The sequence below is a fragment of the Simochromis diagramma genome, unplaced genomic scaffold, assembly GCF_900408965.1.
Source record: "Simochromis diagramma unplaced genomic scaffold, fSimDia1.1 OVJJ01000688.1, whole genome shotgun sequence".
Lineage (NCBI taxonomy): Eukaryota > Metazoa > Chordata > Actinopteri > Cichliformes > Cichlidae > Simochromis > Simochromis diagramma.
In genome coordinates, this window is record NW_024387262.1 from 264206 (window position 1) to 286687 (window position 22482).

Below are 22482 nucleotides of genomic sequence, written 5' to 3' on the forward strand. Positions count from 1 at the left end.
GAGTACAGTTGAGGACCTGGAAAGTGAGGACGAGAATCAATGAACTTAGTATGATTAAGCCCTTTGAATGTGTTGAATCTTCCTGGCCAGTTGCTTCACCAAAAGGCAGATCACACAAAGCCCTGTTTAACAGCTCGTTTGGAAGTACTGTTAGTTTTTCAAAGAGCAGCAGGATTGTGCAGTCGCATGTTTTAAAGGCTTTTCAGAATTTCTAAAGGCTGGAAAGATGTTGATTCAGGGTTTTGGAACACAATTTAAACCAAAACACAAAATTTACAGGAGATGTAAAGTTTGATGCCAACAGTTTTTATTGAACATACAAGATAAAATAAAAAGAGCTCTCTAGTATGTTTGACATAAGCACATGGAGGCCAAAAGCAAACAAAGATAAATAAAGATGAAGACTCCCGGGGAACTTCTGAGCTCCTTTATGGGAGATGAGTCACCAGCTCCTCCTCCTTTATTATATAATTATCAATATTTTATCTTTAAACTGTATTATCTACAATCTTAAACTGGATTTGTTTAATGTCAAAACGGAACACAACACTGTTAAAATGACACATTAGTCCATAAGTTATGTTATAAATATAAATAATAAATGAGCTTAAAATATGGATCACAGACAATTTGAGAACATAGATCAACTTGTCAACATTGTCATTCCCTAAAATATTCCCTTTCCATCTGAAAAGCACTTCCCATTAATGTCAATCCAACTACTAGTTTTTTTTAAACTGATATTTCCAAGTGTGATTCTGAGAAATAGTTCTTTTATATCAAGACCCAGAAATATCTGTTGAGGCCATGCCAAAGAAAATGAAGAAACTTCAGTAAAGACAGCCCATAAACAATAAAACAATGGGGTCAATCCAGTGTATAAATTTCATTAGAAGAGAAGGAAAAAAAAAAAAAAACCCCCCCCACACACACACACACACACCCCCAACCAAAATCCCAACAGGAGTTCAGGCAGCGTACAAGTTAGCAAACAGTGCAAAGTTAGTCAACCGTCTTCTGCTTCAAACACCTTCAAACTGTGAACTTCGGAGAGAAAAAAAAAAAAAAAAAAAAAAACTATTTCAATAAAGGCTACCTCACACGTGTAGTTGTTTTTTCAACAGATGTTACCAATTGTGTTTTGGAGAAATAGTTCTTTTTACATTAAGACACTAAAAATATCTCAAGCACTGTCGAGGTCATGCCAAAGATAATGAAGAAACTTCAGCAAAGACAAAGCCTATAAACTATAAAACAATGATGTCAGAAAAAGGTGATAAAGGTGCACACATTTTATGCTGCAAGACCAACTGTTTGTCTTGTCCATGTGTCAAAACAGAAACGGAGCTTCCGAAAGCCTTTTTAAATTTTCAGTTTTCAATGACCCAAACACTGTGTTCTACCGTCACCATTTTCTAAGAATGAAACTTAGCATGTAGCATCTTTTCCTAATTGCATTTTCAACTGTACTGGAGAACGAAAATGTTTCACAGAGGTGCTGCAACAGTGTGGTTTCTCACTTTTGTGAACTGGCATGTGTTATTTCAAGTTTCCTTCTACCTGAATCTTTTCCAGAGGTGCTACAAGAATGTGGCTTCTCACCCGTGTGAATTCGCACGTGCTTATTCAAAATGTGTTTCAAACTAAATCTCTTCCCACAGGTGCTACAAGAATGTGGCTTCTCACCTGTGTGAATTCGCATGTGAGTCTTCAACTGACTGTTCTGAGCAAATCTTTTCCCACAGGAGCTACAAGAATGTGGCTTCTCACCTGTGTGAATTCGCATGTGTGTCTTTAACTGACCCCTTTGAGTAAATCTTTTCCCACAGGAGCTACAAGAATGTGGCTTCTCACCTGTGTGAATTCGCATGTGTGTCTTTAACTGACCCCTTTGAGTAAATCTTTTCCCACAGGAGCTACAAGAATGTGGCTTCTCACCTGTGTGAATTTGCATGTGCATATTCAAAATGTGTTTCAAACTAAATCTCTTCCCACAGGTGCTACAAGAATGTGGCTTCTCACCTGTGTGAATTTGCATGTGTCTAGTCAAATCTGACATCCACCTTAATCTTTTCCCACAGGTGGTACAAGAATATGGCTTCTCACCTGTGTGAATTCGCATGTGGCTTTTCAAATTTGATTTTATATAAAATCTTTTCCCACAAGTGCTACAGGAATATTGTTTTTCATTTGCATGGAATTCCATGTGTACTTTCAAATGGCTTTTCTGATTAAACCTTTTCCCACAGGTGCTACAAGAATGTGGTTTCTCACCTGTGTGAATTTGCATGTGTCTAGTCAAATCTGACATCCACCTTAATCTTTTCCCACAGGTGGTACAAGAATATGGCTTCTCACCCGTGTGAATTCGCATGTGGCTTTTCAAATTTGATTTTATATAAAATCTTTTCCCACAAGTGCTACAGGAATATCGTTTTTCATTTGCATGGAATTCCATGTGTACTTTCAAATGGCTTTTCTGATTAAACCTTTTCCCACAGGTGCTACAAGAATGTGGTTTCTCACCTGTGTGAATTTGCATGTGTCTAGTCAACTTTGACTTCCAAAAAAATCTTTTCCCACAGGTGCTACATAAATGTGCTGTCTCGGAATTTTGAACACTCGGGCCTGATACGATTTGCTCCCACTCATTTCTGTGCGAGTTACCATCCTTGATTTCATCCTGATCTGCGTCAGGAGATTTGTGAGAATGGAGCTGGTCACTGCTTTGTTCTGGTTCACTGTGGCCACTTTCTTCACGAGCAGGAAAAGTTTCAGTCTCCTGCTTTAGAACAACCGTCTTTTCCACTTCAGTGGTACAGAGTTCCTCCTGTTCCTCTTTAATCTGTGAAGGATCCTCCTGGTGTAGACTGGAGTGCTTCTCCTGGTTACAGACCTGCTGATTTGTGAGCCCATCCTCGTCCTTACAGTCATGTTGTGGAAAATCTTAAGGGACATATCAAAAAACATACATTTGAGAAATTAGAAGGTCTCTACATGAGAGAGATAGAGAGATAGAGAGATAGAGAGATACACACATATACACACATACATATATAGATATATCTATATACACGCACACACATATATAATCAAACAAAAGCACAAAGTGGTATCTCTTAAATTTTGTTATCAAAGTGCACAAAACATTTAAAAGTTTGCTTGAACTTATTCAAAAACTTTACAGGACACTCACTGCAGGATTTATTTATTGTTTAGATCAACCATTCATTGCCTTAAAGTTGGGGAGAATGGGAGGTAGAGCCTTCAGCTTTCAGGTCCCTCTTCTGTGGAAAAAGCTGCCAGTTTGGATTCGGAAAACAGACACTTTTTAAAAAAAGATTAGGCTTAAAAATTTCCTTTTTGATAAAGCATACATTTATGGCTGGATCAGGTGGCCCTGATTAGGCTCATTGAGATTTAAACTGGGTGAGAGAGCCAATCTTTCTTATACCTGGGGGTATAGAGTTCCACAGCCTGGGAGCAGAACAGCTAAAAGCTCTGCTTCCCATCCTGGTGAGGCGGAAGGAAGGCACAGAAAGCTGGATAGAAGAAAAAGATCGAAGTGAGCTTGTGGAATATCCAGAATTTCACTGGGAGTCAGTGAAGTTCCTGAAGAACAGGGGTGATGTGCTGGTAGGAGGGAGTTCTGGTGATAATGCGAGCAGCAGAGTTCTGAACCAGTTGAATCTTACGGAGGGATTTTTGGGGGAGACCATGCAAGAGAGAGTTGTAGTAGTCAGTGCGGGAGGTAACAAGACTGGGCAAGAATGGATGTAGACTGGGTGACAAGAAAAGGACGAAATCTGTTAATGTTGCGTAGATGGAAATAGGCAGAACAGGTGAGATTATTGATGTGAGATTTATAGGAAAGTGAACAGTCTAGGATGACACCAAGGCTCTTAACCTGAGGAGAAGGGAAAACTGAAGTTATCGATAGTGAGTCAGAAGTGGTTTGCCTTCAAAAGGTTGGATTTGGTGCCAATAAGGAGGATTTCAGTTTTATCCTTATTGAGCTTCAGAAGGAGTAATAAAGGTAATATTAAAACTAAGAAGCTGCTGCCATTGTTGAAAACTGGAATTGGCTGGGCCACGCTATGAATCCTGGGATAGGTTGGGCAGCGAAGGATACACCCGACCCATCCTTCAAATCTGGAAATGAAGGACATTTGCCGGCCGCAGTTGGAGGATTCTTTGAATTTGGACAGCCTTCGTCGAGTCGCTGTAACGCAATCGGCCTACAAATGCAGCTTCTGAAGGATTTGATTTCGTGGCTCAAGAGTTGGGAGTTCGCCTTGTAATCGAAATGTTGCCAGTTAGAGCCCCAGCTTGGACAGTCTCGGCCGTTGTGTCCTTAGGCGAGACACTTCACCCGTTGCCTACTGGTGGTGGTCAGAGGTCCTGGTGGCGCCAGTGTCCGGCAGCCTCGCCTCTGTCAGTGCGCCCCAGGGTGGCTGTGGCTACAATGTAGCTTGCCATCACCAGTGTGTGAATGTGTGTGTGAATGGGTGGATGACTGGATGTGTAAAGCGCTTTGGGGTCCTTAGGGACTAGTCAAGCGCTATACAAATACAGGCCATTTACCATTTGATTTTGATAGTCGACGTAATCGTGACTAGTCTACAAGTCGTGGCAGCCCTACCTTACAGTATAGACCCCCTTCAGGACACTGTTGTTGGGATTAGAGTGGGATGCAAAAGTTTGAGCAACCTTGTTAATAGTCATTATTTTCCTGTATAAATCGTTGTTTGTTACAATAAAAAAATTCTCAGTTAAATATATCATATAGGAGACAGTGATATTTGAGAAGTGAATTGAAGTTTATTGGATTTACAGAAAGTGCAATAATTGTTTGTTGTTTTTTTTGGGGGGGCGGGGGGGGGGTTGCCTCTGTTCCGTTTGGCTCTTTTGCCATCAGAATTATTGTCTAAAAGTGAAGAAAGCTGCCCAACGGATTTAATTTACCAAATGGACCATCCCAGTCTTGCCGTAATGGTCTATTTGATTCACCTTTTGTTTATTTTATTTTATTTTCACTTGCTAAATACGGGACAGACTTGACTGGGGAAAAGAAAGGGGAGAAAGAAAGAGGGAAAGAAAAATAGCAGGGAAGAGGAATGGTGATAAAGGGCAAAAAACAAAAACCAACAAAATAAGCAGACAAAAAAATACATGTATCAATCACCTGGATCACCTGTTGAGAAAGAAAAATGGCAGTGGCTCCCAAACTTTTTTTGCTGGGTCCCCTTTTGTTTTACAAGAAAAATGTTTGCGCCCCCCCACATGCACGCACTAACACATCCTCCAACCACACACACCCATATTTTGCTCCATTACGGTTTATTTCACACCTCACACATTTAGTAAACAATTAAGCAAATACAAGTAATCTGCAATAAATTACAGGTAGTAAGAAAATAAACTACCAACTAATTTACGCTACGTCCGCACCTACATGGGTATTTTTGAAAACGCAGCTGTTTTGTCCACATGTAAACGGCATTTCGAATCACCAAAAACTGAGATTTTTTTCAAACTCCTTTTTTGCGTTTACGTGTGGACGAGTAATACAGAGTTCGTCACGCAACGTCAAAGGTATGTGCCTTTTTTCACGTCACGCTGTGCGCCACGTTGTTTACATGAGATGAATTGCAGAATGGCAGATAGAGACGAAATACTAGTAATCTGACTATCTGCAGGTTTTACACGCAGTTACTGTCCCTCCATTTACAAAGGCAGAGGCGTCACGATGTGATTATTTTACGTGTAGTTGTTTTTTTCCCCTCTGCAATAATATTCAACATTGCTATCAATACATTTTTAAAAAAAATGCCTCTGTGCAAAATAGGTTTAAAAACAAACTGTGGGATACTGTTTGTCCGTGTTTTGAACCGGGGGAACAAATCGTGGCAGGATCAGCCTGATATTACTGTAACTTTACTGTATAAAGTATAGTATAGTATTTATATCTTCAAAATGTCAGGAATAGTTAGTTATTACAACAAGTGTTTGTGAACTAAAAAAACAAACAAAAAAAAACAATCACGAATATGGGATACTGTTTGTCTGTGATTTAAACACCCCACCGCTGCTCCCGACGAAGGGAAAAAGCAATTCTGCTGACGAGGCCTACCTTGGCACTTGTGCAGGTGAAGCCAAAGGGAAGATATGCTTCACCATATTTACTAGTCTCTGGCTTAGAATGAAGTTGGTTTGGAAACATATTCAGCTATGCTTCATCTCCTGCTTTGAGTTTCTGTAGGCGCCCGTGCTAGCAGTGTCCAAGCGTTGTTCCCCCCCCTTTTTCATCCCGCGCCCCCCCCCCGCCATGGCTCTGCGCACCCGCTAGCGGGCAGGCCACACACTTTGGGAAGGTCTGATCTATGGGAATATAACAGTAAATACTAAATATTAAACATTATCGTGCAGCACGTAAGATCGACAGCGCTCACTGTGCTTTGAGGTAGGAGCCAAAAAGGGTGTAGTTGGTGTGTGTGAGTACCCGTGTGTACACCTGTGAGCATGAGCACGCTTGTATTTAAAAGGTTCCTTTATGTAATGATCTGCTAGTGGGTGTGGGGAGCCACAGCCCCGTCCTCCAGGGCATGAAGCAGGTATGGAGGAGATCAAGACTCCAGAGGCCCTCAGAACACAAGAGACCAAGGAAGACCAACAGAGGGGCAGCCGCAGCACTATCCCAGAAAGAGCTGAGGAGAGCCCCCCATGAGGGGTCACTCAGCAGCCACGGAGCATCATCATCATTGTTTATTTATATAGCACTTTAAAAACACACAAGGCTGACCAAAGTGCTGAACAACAGAAACATAATAGATACCATAAGAATAATAAATACGATAAAATAATAAACATAGCGAAAACAATAAAATACAAGTCAGTCAACCACTGAATCAAAAGCCATTGAATAAAAATGCGTTTTCAATCTGGATTTAAAAACCATCACTGATGTCGATTGCCTAATGTGAAGAGGAAGATTATTCCAAAGCTTAGGAGCCACAATAGAGAACGCTCGTGTAACCCATGGTTATTTTATTGCCAATTGTATTCTGTTTTTATTCTAATTTGAAGTGTTACAGTTTTGTTAAATGCTGAGTTTTCCCATGTACCGTGAATGCACCATAGCGCGTGCGTGGTGACTTTCTTGCACTGCATCCGCCTGCACGGAGCTAGATGCGCAAAGCTATGTGGATATTCAGTTTTGTAACGTGTTGCGCTACGGAATTAATGTTTTCTATGAAGAATATCCTGGCTGTTTTTTTTTTTTTAACGTGGTAGAAATCTGCTGCAAGGACCGAGCGGTGCCATCTAAGGACTGGATGCCACTGGAGGTGCCTAGAAAGGACGTTCTCACTCTGAAGGCCACCTGTTTCCTTGGAGGGTGGTAGGATACAACGATTTGCAATTTTTTTTGGATTAACGTTTTTTTTTCTGAGATCTCAGGACACTTTATGTTGTTACTTTTTTCTTTTTTTGGGTCAGATCTGATTCCACTTAACACAAAAAACTGATGCATCAAAAAGCAAAACTGTGACTAAAGACAGTTAACACTAAGAACACTGAATACTAAGTGCACTGAACTGAAATGGACAGCCTACCTGATACATTTATGGACACTTTAAGTGATATATTGTACATTGTTGAGATTTACATGTTTGAAATGGTCTAAATTTTTTGTTCATGTCTATGTTTGGAGCATTTAAATGTTGAATACACTCAAATCACTTTTCTCCCTTTAAGTTGTTGTCAGTGTCTCATTCTGAGTGGAGGGATATTCCGTCTTTAAGTTGAGTTACCACTGCCAGTCTCCTTACGATCCTAACTGAACCCAACAAGAGTAGATTCTCAAATTTTGTTTTTTTCCTTGACTTTGTATGACAGATTACTGTGGATTTGACTGATTTTGGACTACTCAGTTAAAAAGGGTGACACTCTGTCTCCTCTCAGTTTCAACCGTGATTTGGGGACTGAGAGGAACAGCTGCTCAGCCACAGCCCCATCCTCCAGGGCATGAAGCAGGTATGGAGGAGATCAAAACTTGAGGCATCCAGAGGCCCTCAGAACACAAGAGACCAAGGAAGACCAACAGAGGGGCAGCCGCGGCACTATTGCAGAAAGAGCTGAGGAGAGCCCCCCATGAGGGGTCACTCAGCAGCCGCAGAGCAGATGCCACGGGGAGTTGCAGTGACGTGGCGTGAGCTCCGCCGGCAGCCAGCTGTGACAGAGTGGACCGAGCCCCAGGCCGAGAGGCCGGGGGCACCCCACCCACGAAGTGGCCCAAGCAAGCCTCAGGCCCCGACAAACAGCCACTAGGAGTGAGCCGGTGTGTACCTGGACGCCCATCCCCAGACACAAAGAACCACCAATGCACAGATGTCTGAGGGCGTCTGCCACTGGCAGGGGAAGTGGTGGTAGGGGGAGATAGGCCTCCAAACCTTGGAGGGCCTGAGATGTCCCCAGAGAGATTGTGTCTGATACCCAACCTGACATATAGACACAGACAAACAGGCACACACAGATACAAACATCAATTTCCACCCTCATGCTCTCATATGCAATTACTCAACACTCACCCAACGTGGAAACAGACATAGAGAGACACTATACACACAATCACACTCCCCAAGGGTACTCTAAGCCCCAGGTCTTGGTACCCTTGCCCCTGGAGGGGGAAACTGCACCCAAACCTAGGTAGTGTTACAGTTTTCCCTGGGGTGGAGAGAAGCAGACTGCCCCGACTCGGCAGCAGCACGGAGGCCCCACATTCCAGACCCCAATCGGATGGCCAACTCCTCCTCCTGGCCCCCACGCTCCAAAAGGCCGCAGAGAACGGGGGTGTGTGAAGACTCCAAGCCTCCCTCCGCCCACTCATATGTAGTGTTGATGCATGTGTGTTCTAAGGTGCATTTAAAACCCAGGAGGGCATGGAGCTACCTGCCAGAGAGCAGCAGGAAAGCGCATAGCCCCCCCGATAGCCTTCAATGTCTATGTGTATTTAAAATTGAGAGGTAGGCAACGACGCCAGGGGTGAGGTGTACACCCTGATGTACACCCAAGATCCTATATGTATGTGTAATGAGAGTGTGAGTAATGTGAATGTCTAAGTTGTGGGATAAAATTGAGACACAGGAGGCCAGAAGGGGACAGAGGGGGAGATGCCTCCCCGCAACCCGCCAGGGAAAGGGGGCCCAGGCCCATCTGGAACGGGCCCCAGGCCCATCTGGACCGGGGCCCCAGTTCAGCAGTGCCGCCCAGCCCCACAGAGCCCGGGACAGCCCACCTGACCCCACCACAGAAAACTGCACCCACCCCGTCATCCACTCATCTTCCAGACTACACAAGACAATAGACACTCAGGCTGAGATCTTCCTCCATCTCTCCTATATCTCCCCCTCCTGCAGAGTGAGTTCCTGAAGAGAGGAGACCTCCTGCAAGATGTGACAATCTCCCCCACCAGTTGAAGAGCCCCCCAGGTGGCTCGATGCACTGGCAGCACCCTGCGCCAGGGCTGGGCTCCCATACACCCACCCGCCCACAACCCCAGCAACACACCAACCAGGACCCAAGCCCCCAAGGCCCAGCCAGGGCCCCAGCCCACAGACTGAGCACCCCGAGAACCTCATGCCCGTCCTGGACCCACCCAAGGGCAGCCAGGCTACCAGGTCAGTAACCCACGTCCGTCAGCACAGACCCTCCACTAGCCCCGCTGCACGCAGCCACGAAGAAACCGTCACCTAAGAGCCAACAGAGCCCTAAACAGGCCATGACCGCAACCCCGGGTTGAGCCCTCCAAGGAAGATGCTCCTGGGGAATCCCCCGACGCCCCAAACCTGTCGCTACCCCCACACCAATCACAACAGCGAATGTGGGACCAAACTATGACCCCCCCCCCCACTAGGTGATGGAGCTGATCAAAGGAGCCCAGAGCAATTGATCTGATGTGGTGGCAGAGGCTGTATCAAGACTAATGTAATCCAAATAGATAATTCTAACCAATATAGAAATTAAGATTATTTTTATTTTTCCAGTTAATGAGGACTGTTTTCTTGACTATGCATAGGGCAGTGAAAACCATATGGGCTATATTCTTTTCTGTAGTGACATTATCTAAGCTGCCCAACAAACACACTAAAGGGGAAGTTGGAATGTTACATTTCAGACACTTTGATAAGTCTTCACATATCTCGAGCCAAAACTTCTGAACTGGTGGACAGAACCAAAGAGCGTGGATATAATTGTCCGGTGAATTGGTTTGGCAGTGTGAGCAGTTGTTGGTAGACGTGAAGCCCATCTTGAACATCCGATGACCTGTATAGTGCACTCTATGTAGTATTTTGTATTGAATTAATTGAAGACTGGGATTTCTAATTAAATGAAAGGTTGTTAAGTATATATGAGACCAGAAGTTTTGGTCTAAGTTAACTGATAAATCCGCTTCCCATTTTGCAACAGGAAGTGATATTGATTCATCTGTTTTAGAAAGCATTCTGTATATTTTGGATAGTAATTTGGGGGTTTTAAGAGTAAGAAATTGAACCACACTTGGTGGTGTTTGTAGTTCAACTTGAACCGGTTTGAATTTCTTTTTTACTATGGATTTAATTTGTTGATATTCTAAAAATCTTCTCTTGTTGATCCCATATTGTGTAACTAGTCTATCAAATGGAATAAATTCTGTTCCTTCTAATATATGTTCTAAGTATTTGATTCCTTTACCACTCCAATCTGAGAAGTTTATCATATTATTGTTTTGTAATATGTCAGGGTTGTTCCAGATAGGTGTACGTTTGCATGGGATTAATGAAGACTCCGTCAATTTTAGAAACTCCCACCATGCTGTCAGAGAAGAGCTGATGCAGACGCATTCATGTCGTTGGATGTTTGAGCTGATAAATGTTAGGTCTGAAATCTCTAGATTATTGCAAAGTGCTTGTTCTACATCTAGCCAAGGTTCGTCTAAGAAGGTATGTTTTAGCCATCCTGAGATAAACTGAAGAAGTAGTGCTGAAAGTTAGGTAGTTCTAATCCTCCTTTATCCTTGGTCTTTTGTAGTGTTTTTAAGCTAACAATTGGGAGTTTATTTTTCCAAAGGAATTTGGACATATATGAATCTAGAGACCTGACCCAATCTTGTGGTGGTTTAGTTGGGATCATTGAGAATAAATTATTTTTTTTTGGTAAGACCATCATTTTTAATAGCGGCAACCCTTCCCACGAGTGATATGGGTAGACATTTCCACCTAGCCATATCACCTTCTACTTTGTTTAAAAGTGGGATATGGTTTAATTTAGTTAGATCTGTAAGCTTGGGAAAAACGTTAATATCTCAATATTTTATATTTCCCCGATTGCAGTGGTGTAGAAGAATAATAATGGAAGGAGCAATTAATCGGAAGGACTGTAGATTTTGGCCAGTTAATTGAGTAATCCGATATTCTTGCAAGACTTTATCAATTCAATCACACCAGAGATATTGGTTTGTGAGTTTTGGAGAGAAAGTAACACATCTGTATAAAGGCTGATTTTAAGTTCCACGTTCTTGCATTTTATGCCCTTAATTACTGAATTCTGTCTAATTGCTGCTGCTAGTGGTTCAATAGAAATTGCAAACAGTGAAGGGGAGAGTGGGCAGCCCTGCCTCGTGCAATAATTGTTTAAACAAAATCAGGCAGGTGCATAAATTTTGGCACTGTTGTCATTTTATTGATTCCAAAACCTTTAGAACTAATTATTGGAACTCAAATTGGCTTAGTAAGCTCAGTGACCCCGACCTACATTTACAGGTGAATCCAATAATGAGAAATAGTATTTAAGGGGGTCAATTGTAAGTTTCCCTCCCCTTTTTTAATTTTCTCTGAAGAGTAGCAACATGGGGGTCTACTCTCAAATGACCTGAAGACAAAGACTGTTCACCATCATGGTTTAGGGGAAGGATACAGAAAGTTGTCTCAGAGATTTAAGCTGTCCGTTTCCACAGTTAGGAAGTGGCAGACCAAGAAAAAAATCTCGGATAGACAGAAGCGACGATTGGTGAGAACATTCCGAGTCAACACACAGACCAGCACCAAAGACCTACAACATCATCTTGCAGCAGATTGAGTCACTGTGCATCGTTCAACCATTTCAGGCACTTTACACAAGGAGATGCTGTATGCAAGAGTGATGCAGAGGAAGCCTTTTCTCCACCCACAGCGCAAACAGAGCCGCTTGAGGTATGCTAAAGCACATTTGGACAAGCCAGCTTCATTCTGGAATAAGGTGCGGTGGGCTGATGAAACTAAAAATGAGCTATTTGGGCATAACAAGGGGTGTTATGCACGGACTGGGAATCTTGTCAAAGTTGAGGGACACATGGATTCCACTCAGTATCAGCAGATCCTGGAGGCAAGGCAAGGCAAATTTATTTGTATAGCACAATTCAACAACAAGGTGATTCAAAGTGCTTTACAGAGACATTAGAAACAAAAACAAATAAAAAGTATGATTTAAAATTGATTAAAACAAGCAAACAAACAAACTAACTAAACACACATTTCACACCTGTTCGCGCGATCTGAACCCTTATCGTAAGGGGAGCTGCCAGTCCTTCTGTGGACGAGCTACTTTCTATTTTAAATTCCCTGAATTTAAAATACTCTCTAGACCCAGTCTAGACCCAGCTGGGGAGCTACCCAGAGCTCTAACCCACTTAAACAAACAAAACAGTATATAAAATCAAAACAGATAAAATCAGAACAGTAGATAAAATCAGTAGTTAATGTAAGTTTTGAAATTTAAGCTTAAAAGTGTGCATTTGGTGCTTTATTCAAATGCAGCTGAGAATAGGAGAGTCTTCAACCTGGATTTAAATAAACTGAGTGTTTCAGCTGATCTGAGGCTTTCTGGGAGTTTGTTCCAGATATAAGGAGCATAACAGCTGAATGCAGCTTCTCCGTGTCTGGTTCTGACTCTGGGAACTGATAAAAGACCTGATCCAGATGACCTGAGGGATCTGGAAGGTTCATACTGGGTCAGGAGGTCACTGATGTATTTTGGTCCTAAACCATTCAGAGCTTTATAGACCAGCATCAGAACTTTAAAGTCTATCCTCTGACGGACAGGCAGCCAGTGTAAAGACCTCAGAGCTGGACTGATGTGGTCCACTTTTTTGGTCTTAGTGAGGACTCGAGCAGCAGAGTTCTGAATGAGCTGTAGTTGTCTGACTGATTTTTTTAGGTAGACCTGTAAAGATGCTGTTACAGTAATCAAGCCTACTAAAGATGAATGCATGGACTAGTTTTTCCAGGTCCTGTTGAGACATCAGATCTTTTATCCTAGAAATATTCTTGAGGTGATAGTAAGCTGATTTTGTTATTGTCTTAATGTGTTTCTCTATGTTTAGGTCTGCATCCATCACTACACCCAAATTTCTCACCTGGTTTGTGGTTTTTAGGTGTATAGATTGAAGTTCTCTGGTGACCTGTAATCGTTTTTCTTTGGCGCCAAAGACTATTACTTCAGTTTTGTTTTTGTTTAGTTGGAGAAAATTGTGGCACAACCAGTCATTAATTTCATCAATGCATTTACCAAGCGCCTGTACAAGGCCTCGGTCTCCTGGTGACATTGTGATATATATTTGTGTGTCATCTGCATAGCTGTGGTAGTTTATTTTGTTGTTCTTTATAATCTGTGCCAGTGGGAGCATGTAAATGTTAAACAGAGGGGGTCCCAAGATGGAACCTTGGGGAACTCCACATGTGATACTAGTCTGCTCAGATGTGAAGTTACCTATTGATACAAAGTATTTCCTGTTTTCTAAGTATGTTTTGAACCAGTTTAGTACAGTTCCTGAAAGACCTGCCCAGTTCTCCAGTCGTTTGAGTAATATGTTGTGGTCAACTGTATCAAATGCTGCACTGAGATCCAGTAAAACTAAGACTGACATTTTTCCACTGTCTGTGTTCAGACATATGTCATTAAACACTTTTGTCAGAGCGGTTTCAGTGCTGTGGTTCTGTCTAAAACCTGACTGGAAGGCATCGTAGCAGTTATTCTGTTTTAAGAAGTAATTGAGCTGTTGAGAAACTGCTTTTTCAATGATCTTACTTAAAAATGGGAGATTTGAGATCGGCCAGTAGTTTTTCATTTGTGTCTTGTCAAGATTGTCCTTTTTAATAGGTTATAGTATAGGTTTGATTACAGCAGTTTTTAGTGGTTCTGGAAACACACCTGACATTAAGGAAAAGTTGACGATCTGTAACAGGTCTGACTCTGACTCTAATGTCTTTGAGACCAATGTCCAGGAATCAGTGACAAAGCTGAAGCTGCGCCGGGGCTGGATCTTTCAACAAGACAACGACCCGAAACACTACTCAAAATCCACTAAGGCTTTCATGCAGAGGAACAAGTACAACGTTCTGGAATGGCCATCTCAGTCCCCAGACCTGAAAATTACTGAAAATCTGGAGTGTGAGTTAAAGAGAGCTGTCCATGCTCGGAAGCCATCAAACCTGAATGAACTAGAGATGTTTTGTAAAGGGGAATGGTCCAAATTACCTTCAACCACAATCCAGACTCTCATTGGAACCTACAGGAAGCATTTAGAGGCTGTAATTTCTGCAAAAGGCAGATCCACAAAATGTTGATTTCATGTCCTTTTTTGTGGTGCCCAAATTTATGCACCTGCCTGATTTTGTTTAACAATTATTGCACACTTTCTGTAAATCCAATAAACTTCATTTCACTTATATATCACTGTGTGTGTCTCCCATATGATATATTTAACTGACATTTTTTATTGTAACAACCAACGATTTATACAGGAATATAATGACTATTAACAAGGTTGCCCAAACTTTTGCATCCCACTGTATTTCCCTATGTGAATAAAATAGAAATGAACTGAGTGAAGGAGGCCATGTTAGACAAACTGAAGAATCATTTATGCACAAATCATAGTGGGAGTTGTTTTTTTTTTTGGTTTTTTTTAATAGGATATGGGAGACTTTTCTTTAATAATGCGCTGTCTTTAATAATTTCTTCTCTTGTATGCTTTTATAAGGTCAGTACTGTTAAGGCACTTAGCATTCTCTTAAAATCTGTTTGTATGTTTTATTTACAGGTGGCCACTTGTTGGTGTATATTATATTATATTATAAAAAAAGAAAGAAAAAAGAAACATAAGTTAAAAAGATGTTTGAAACTCAAGGTCAGAAATTCCACCAAGCGGAGCATTTTTAAAATCGGGGTCAAACCTATACATCTCTATAGTTCATAAACATGGAGCAAGCAGATGTTATAGACATTGATCAACATCTGCTTGCAGCAAATCCTCTGTATCCAGTGGCCAGGGAAGATTTTAAAAGAAAAAAAAAAAAAAAAAAAAAAAAAGGTAGTCAAGAACAAACCAGGAACCAATAGCAATGTCAGTTCTGAAAGAAAGTGATGATGGATTGGCCACACAATCAGGAAATCCACCAACAACATCACTTCACAGGCCTTGTGCTCGAATCCAAAGGGACAGAAAAAGAAAGATCCAGAAACACATGGCACAACTACCATATTGTTGTGTGGTTTGTTAAAAGCTCAGTTTCAAATCAATATTTTAAACTGATTGTTCAGTCCTAATGGGGATAATTATGTTATCCACAAAAGGTCCAGTGGATGTACTCAGTCATAATGTATAGGGGTGTCTCTCGAATTTTGTTCATATGGGTGGACATATGCGGGCTACTGAAAACTTTGAGGTGGCACACCAAAAGCATAATTTAAGGTTTTATTTTATTTTATTTTTTTTTTTACATGTTGATATCAAATATAGGTCACTTGAAAAAATGTGGCAGAAGGAGTGATGACTGCAATTCGTGAGGGACAAACAAAGTGACAATATGAATGACAAAAATGTATATGCAGGAACAATGTTTCAACTCATTGTAGGGTGTCTTCCTCTCTCTTGTACTCAACTGTATTATTTCCAACTTAGGACAGTCCTGACAAGGGCGACACTGTGAGGGCTAGACATTTTGGCTCTTAGAATATTACGTCAGTTTCTTTGTTGCAGTTTGTCCTTAGATTTGTCATGTGCCTCTATAACATATCTCTGAGGTCTCATTAGGACCCAACGTGAATTAGATCTATTAAGGTTTTGCATACCTATTCTGTGCAACTTTACTTCAGGGTTCCACATGATGCCCAGCTGCTGCACGGTCCAGATGATGCCGCTTTTGGTTTCCTGCTTCAGTGCAAGCTGCTCTTCTTCATGATTGATGGAGATTTCCTCCTGTTCCTCTTTAATCTGTGGAGGATCTGTGTCCTGCTGGTCCAAACTGGAGTTCCTCTCCTGGCTACATACCTGTGGGTTATCCAGTTCCTCATTTTCCTTACAATCACGTTGCTGTGGGAGGTCTTGATGGACACAACACACAAGAAAAAAAGTTACACTGTGAGCAGGTCTCTCAGACCCGGGCATCAGTTCGCTCATGTGCAAATGGTTACTGGACTTCCTGACCAACCGCCGCCAACATGTCCAGGTGGATAACCACTGCTCATCTACAATCACAATGAACACCGGTGTACCACAAGGCTGCGCGATGAGCCCTTTCCTCTACTCCCTCTTCACCCACGACTGCAGACCTGCTGGTGGATCTAACACCATCATTAAGTTTGCAGATGACACCACGGTGATTGGCCTCATCAGTGACAACGGTGAGGCCGCCTACAGGGAGGAGGTGGATCGTCTGGCTGAGTGGTGCGACACAAACAACCTGCTGCTTAACACTGAGAAGACCAAGGGGCTCATCGTGGACTACAGGAGGAATGCTGACCCACATCCACATTAAGGGGACGGCTGTGGAGCGTGTGAGCAGCTTCAAGTTCCTGGGAGTCCACATCTCCGAGGATCTCATCTGGACGACCAACTGCTCCAAGCTGGTCAAGAAGGCTCACCAGCGCCTCTTCTTCTTGAGGACTGAGGAAGAACCACCTGTCCTCAGACATCGTGGTGAACTTCTATCGCTGCACCATCGAGAGCATCCTGACCAACTGTATAACAGTCTGGTATGGGAACTGCTCTGTCTCGGACCAGAAGGCGTTGCAGAGGGTCGTGAAAACTGCCCAACGCATCGCCGGAGCACCACTTCCTGCCATAAAGGACATCTACAGGAAGCGGTGTCTGAAAAGGGCTGGGAAAATCCATCAAAGACCCCAGTCACCCATCACATGGACTCTTCACCCTCCTGCCCTCTGGGAGGCGCTACAGGAGCCTCCGGACTAAGACGACCAGGTACCGGAACAGCTTCTTCCCCACAGCTGTCAGACTCCTGAACTCTGCCTCCTGACATCTGACCCACGTTAACACATGGACTGAACATACACACACACACACACACCCCCACCCACACACACACTATAATAACATGGACTGAACCACCACTCACAACCACTAGCCTCTGTAGAAATTATCCACACCCTCACTTATCTTAACTGCACTACTGTATAATTCTGTGTAAATAATCATTCTGTACAATATGATAATTTTTTTTAAATCTACAACTGTTTATAACCTGCATAGTTCACATTTCTGTATATCTCATATTTCTGTATAGTTTTTTATATTTATATCCTGTTCATAGCTTGTACTCACTACAGCCTGTACATACTTATAGATATAGCATATTCATAACATACTTCATACCATGTACATTATAACATACCATAATAGACCCATTTCTGTAATATACTCACATATCTATATTATTGCTAATATCTATTTGTAATATATCTATATCATGGCTAAAGCACTTCTGGATGGATGCAAACTGCATTTTGTTGCCTTGTACCTGTGACATGTGCAATGACAAACTTGAATTCTATTCTATATGCGAGCAATATTCAAATATTCTCTCTCATGCAGTCAACGGCGGAGATTTCCGTCTACATGCAGAAAGTCATCATTTATGAGGCATACAGCTTGCCACTCCAACTTGGTCTTTGTGGCCAATAATCCAGTTTTCATCGTCTCAACATTTTTCTACATACTGTGTACAGTTCTGGACTAACATGACTTAAATCTGGTGGAATTTTTTGTTTTTTATTAAACAGAAGATTTGAAATCCAGGTTTTATTTTACTGTGCTAACAGAAAACATGTCTTCAGTGAGGCAGTATCCCAGGCGGTAATGCACGCCATGTGTCTTTGTGACATTTTGATGAGTCCTATTCATTTCTATATTATGAAATCTGTATATGACACTTTTACATACCTATTCTGGTGAGCTTTACTCCAGGATTCAACAACAAATCCAGCTGTTCTCCGGTCCAGACATAAATGTTTTCAGCTTCCTGCTTCAGTTCAAGCTGCTCTCCTTCCCCACTGATGAAGATTTCCTCCTGTTCCTCTTTAATCTTTGAAGGCTCTGTGTTCTGCTGGTCCAGACTGGAGCTCCTTTCCTGGTCACTGACCTGCTGATCATCCAGACCTTCGTGTTCAACAAAGGGACACAAGAAAATAGTGACGAATGTGATGATAATATAGATCAAGAAGGATTAAAAGAGGTCACCTATTGAGAATTTAGCTTATGGTTTCAAGGGCTCTTGCATTCTTGCAGATGCTGCCACAGAAACATTCACTCATAGTCATGTGTTCATTGGGTGATGTTGATAACCGTACAGAGTCTAATTTTTAGATGCGAGTGCCAGTGATCATCACACAATGTGAATAAACAAGCAAACGAACGAACAGTAGCATGATCTGAATATGATCATGAAAGCTTAAAGTACTTTAAGACGGCAGACTGGAAGTCTTTGTGTTTTGACCAATGCATTAAACCATATATTTTTAGATATAAGTTGTAACAGCCGCCTGTTCTTACACTTGAGTCTAAGGTTTATTTTGAGCACCTGACGGCTCTTTCTTGCTTCTCATCTATAAACTCTCTCCACAACCTTTCAAATGATTGGTGGTCGAACAGAAATGTCGTGTTCGAGTCGGTGGTGGAGACCGCTTTGCGGCATAATTTGGGTTTGAGTTTTCTAATCCGTGTAAGATTTATCATAACCAAACAATGTCCATCCTACAGGGGGAGCCCCTGGTTTAGGAATAACATCCTCAATTTGTTTTGGCTGGTCCTTCTGTTTGGAGCTACCAGGTTCTGCCTCATCTTGATTGATAGCCAGTGAAGAAACCAATGAAAAAGTATTGCTGTAAATGTGTTTTGCGACACCACAAAAACAAACAATAGCGTGTCATTCAAAACGATAGATGTTTCAACAGACCTTTCTGCTCATCAACATCAGGTGCTGTGAACAGGTGAGTGCAACCACATTTATCATCTACCACACCCATGAGACACGCCCCACACCTGTGCACCAATACAGTGAGTCCATTTAAACCAACCCACTTAGTCAAAAAAGGAACAACTCATATGGCTCCTACAGTAGGTACCCCCAACAGAATTTGTTTCCCCTGCATCGGGAGGATGCGCTAGGCTGTCCAAATCATGCACAAACAGTATCCCACAGTTGTTTATGTTTTTGAACCCACTTTTTGATAGCAATGTTGAATATTACACAGGGGAAAAGAAAAACTACACGTAAAATAATTACACCATGACACCTCCACCTTTTTAAATGGAGGGACAATAGCTGCTTGTGTATATGCAAGTGTGTAAAAACTGCAGATAGTAAGATTAACAGTATTTTGAATCTGCCATTGCAGAAATTAATCTCATGTAAACAATAACATGGCGCACAGCGTGATGTGAAAGGCACACATCTCTGACATTGTGCGATGAACTCCGTATTCTTCGACCACAGGTAAATGCAAAAACTGAGTTTTCTCCAACCTTTTTGGTGATTCGAAACGCTGTTTACGTGCGGACGAAAGGACCAAATGCATAGAAAAATACCCATGTTGGTGTGGACGTAGCATAAAAGAGTTATTAGTTTTACTGCTACCTGTAATTTATTGCAGTTTACTTTTGTTTTATTATTTTCTATCAAAGGTTTAATGTGTGAAATAACTGCAATGGAGTTCGAAAACAAAATATTGGTGAGTGTGCTTGGTGGGAATATTTTTTCTATACGACATTACGGTGTTCTGACAAACCATCCTACTTTGGCAAAACGTCCTACCGTAAGTAGTTTATGCACATTTCTGCTTTCACAGAGTAATTTCACCACAAATTTAAGTAGGTATGACTGTTTGCCACTTAACTTTGCCCATCAGAGTATACTTGTAGCTCATATTCATAAGCCCAGGATGGTTTGCCACTACATTTTACACATTAAAGTATGGTTGTAGGTCACATTCACAAAGGTATCATGGTGTGGCACTTGATTTTACCAGTCAGAGTATTTTTCTAGCTGATTTTCACAAAGGTAAGACGGCTCGCAACTTAATTTCCTTTTGTGCGCATGCGCAGAAACAATGGGTACGATGATTCGTCAGGTAGGATGGACTCTCAGAAAACCGGCTCAAGAGCCGCAACAGTAAAAAGGAGATGAATACCAGAGTGTTAGTGAGATAGAGGTTTTATCTCAAATTGGCATAGCAGGTTGGCTAAAATGGCTACCAAGGCAAAGACTAGTGAGCTTCCTGAAAGCCTGCCTCAGGTATGCTTTTATCAACACCAGACTAGGTGGGGCCAATTAGCACCAGCTGAGCATACTGAGGAGATTAGGGGCTAAACAGGAGCGTAACAGGTGGCTAGTAGCCTTCAGTAATAGCAATAATTCACATGACAATAGTGCATTCATGTAGTTGTAAAAAGAATGGAAAATATATCAAGTAATCCAAACCAAAGTATTCAGAATACATTATTCACATTGAGTAACTTAACAAAATACATTTCAAACTACATTTGGGCCATTTATTTGTAATCTGTAGTAGAAAACATTTTAAGAGTAACCTTCTCAACACTGCACAGATACAGCTGCATACACTTTACTGGGGTGTATTACTAGTTTAGATCAATGCATTTATGCAAAGCATTTAGATCATGCCCAAGTAAATCACACAATCCCGCAACCCCCCACGCCTCCACAAATTTACACACCTGTATTGTGTGACTTTATCCCGGGTCTGATATTCAGCAGTCTTAGCTGACGGATCTCCTCCTCATACCGGACGATCGTTTTTTCAAACTCTGAGAAGATTTCTTCTGTAGCAGCATTTAATCTCTCCTTGATAAACTCTCTCAGATGCTGAACTGAAGACATTATTGCAACAACAACCGATACCGCCAAACCAACGTCTTCAAACTTAACTCGGGATCTCTCAATGGCGCCATTGCCGCTATTCTTCTTTTATTGCTCTTTTATAGGTATCAAGGGCGTAATACTGCCCTCATCAGGTCAGTCCAGTCCAACATAAAGTCTGGTACTTTGCAGAAAACTGCAATTTTGCCATGAGATTATTAGTGATATCCTGGAATAAAGAAAGAAGAAAATACTTTGATTTAAGTTTGATTTATTGGAAAACTCTTTAGTTTGATCCAGCATTAATCATTTTACAGAACAAAGAATAATCCCTTCATTGATTATAGTCACTAAAAATAATTATATAAAATCTTTTTAATAAACGAGGGTCTCCCGATTTCTCTGGTACGGTCCATGAAGTGGAAGTGAAATAACAATATACAAATACATTAATATAAATAAACTACATACATTTAGAGCCTGGAAAGACTCATCCTCAACCAGCTCCGCCCTATAGTTAGGCCACATCAGGATCTCCTTCAGTTTGTTACCAGCCCCACCTCGAGGCTGAGGACGCCATGATATAACTGCTCAATTGTGCCTACGCCCATCTGGGCCAGCTGGTGAGCACTGTGAGGGTCATATTTTGTTTTTTTTTTGTTTTTTTTACTTTTTCAGTGCATTTAATACATCAGGTCAGTCCTGGGTGATAAGATAAGAGATAACATCAGATAAGATAACCTTTACGAGTCCCACATGTGGGAAATTTCTTTTGTTACAGCAGAAAGTTACACAGCAAAAATTAGAAAACACTGGAATAGGATAAAATGTTAAGAATAAGAATAAGAATAAGGTACTGTACACAATAGACTAGAATAAAATAAAATACTATATACAATAGAATAAAAATCTTGTAGTATTTATAGGAGATGTAAAACCACAGTCACAACAGGGGTTTACCACCACGACACGGACCCCAGCTCAGTGGTGCAGCCTCAGCAATGAAGGTGTGGTCTGCCTCCCCCCACCGCAGGGAAAAGGGTAGCACCACCTGGGTCTGGGTGCAGTTCCCCCCTCCAGGGGCGAGGGTACCTAGACCCGGTTCGTAGAGTACGCTTGGGGAGTGTGATCGTGTGTACAGCGTCTCTTTATGTCTGTCTCCACGTTGGTTGAGTGTGGAGTAAGTGCATATGAGAGCATGAGGGTGGGAATGGATGTTTGTATATGTGTGTGCCTGTATGTCTGTGTCTATATGTCAGGTTGGGTGTCAGACGTCACCTCTCTGGGGACATCT

General features: G+C 41.8%; 2 protein-coding genes across 4 annotated transcripts in view; both read right to left on the bottom strand.

Annotated features, from left to right (window-relative positions):
- The window catches only part of LOC120715341 (zinc finger protein 665-like), a 144275-nt gene that overhangs the window by 102820 nt on the left and 18973 nt on the right, over positions 1-22482 (bottom strand). For all 3 annotated transcript variants that reach the window (XM_040002257.1, XM_040002258.1, XM_040002256.1), the window contains exon 4: positions 18254-18469. In XM_040002257.1, the coding sequence (XP_039858191.1) occupies positions 18254-18469 (216 nt within the window). The remainder of the gene's footprint in view (positions 1-18253; positions 18470-22482) is intronic.
- Positions 295-21295, bottom strand: LOC120715347 (zinc finger protein OZF-like). Its single transcript, XM_040002287.1, has 3 exons — positions 21047-21295; positions 2438-2946; positions 295-2269 (listed from the first exon to the last, which is right to left on the bottom strand). Exons 1-3 carry the CDS (start codon positions 21207-21209, stop codon positions 1517-1519), a joined length of 1425 nt encoding a protein of 474 aa, XP_039858221.1. The 5' UTR covers positions 21210-21295; the 3' UTR covers positions 295-1516.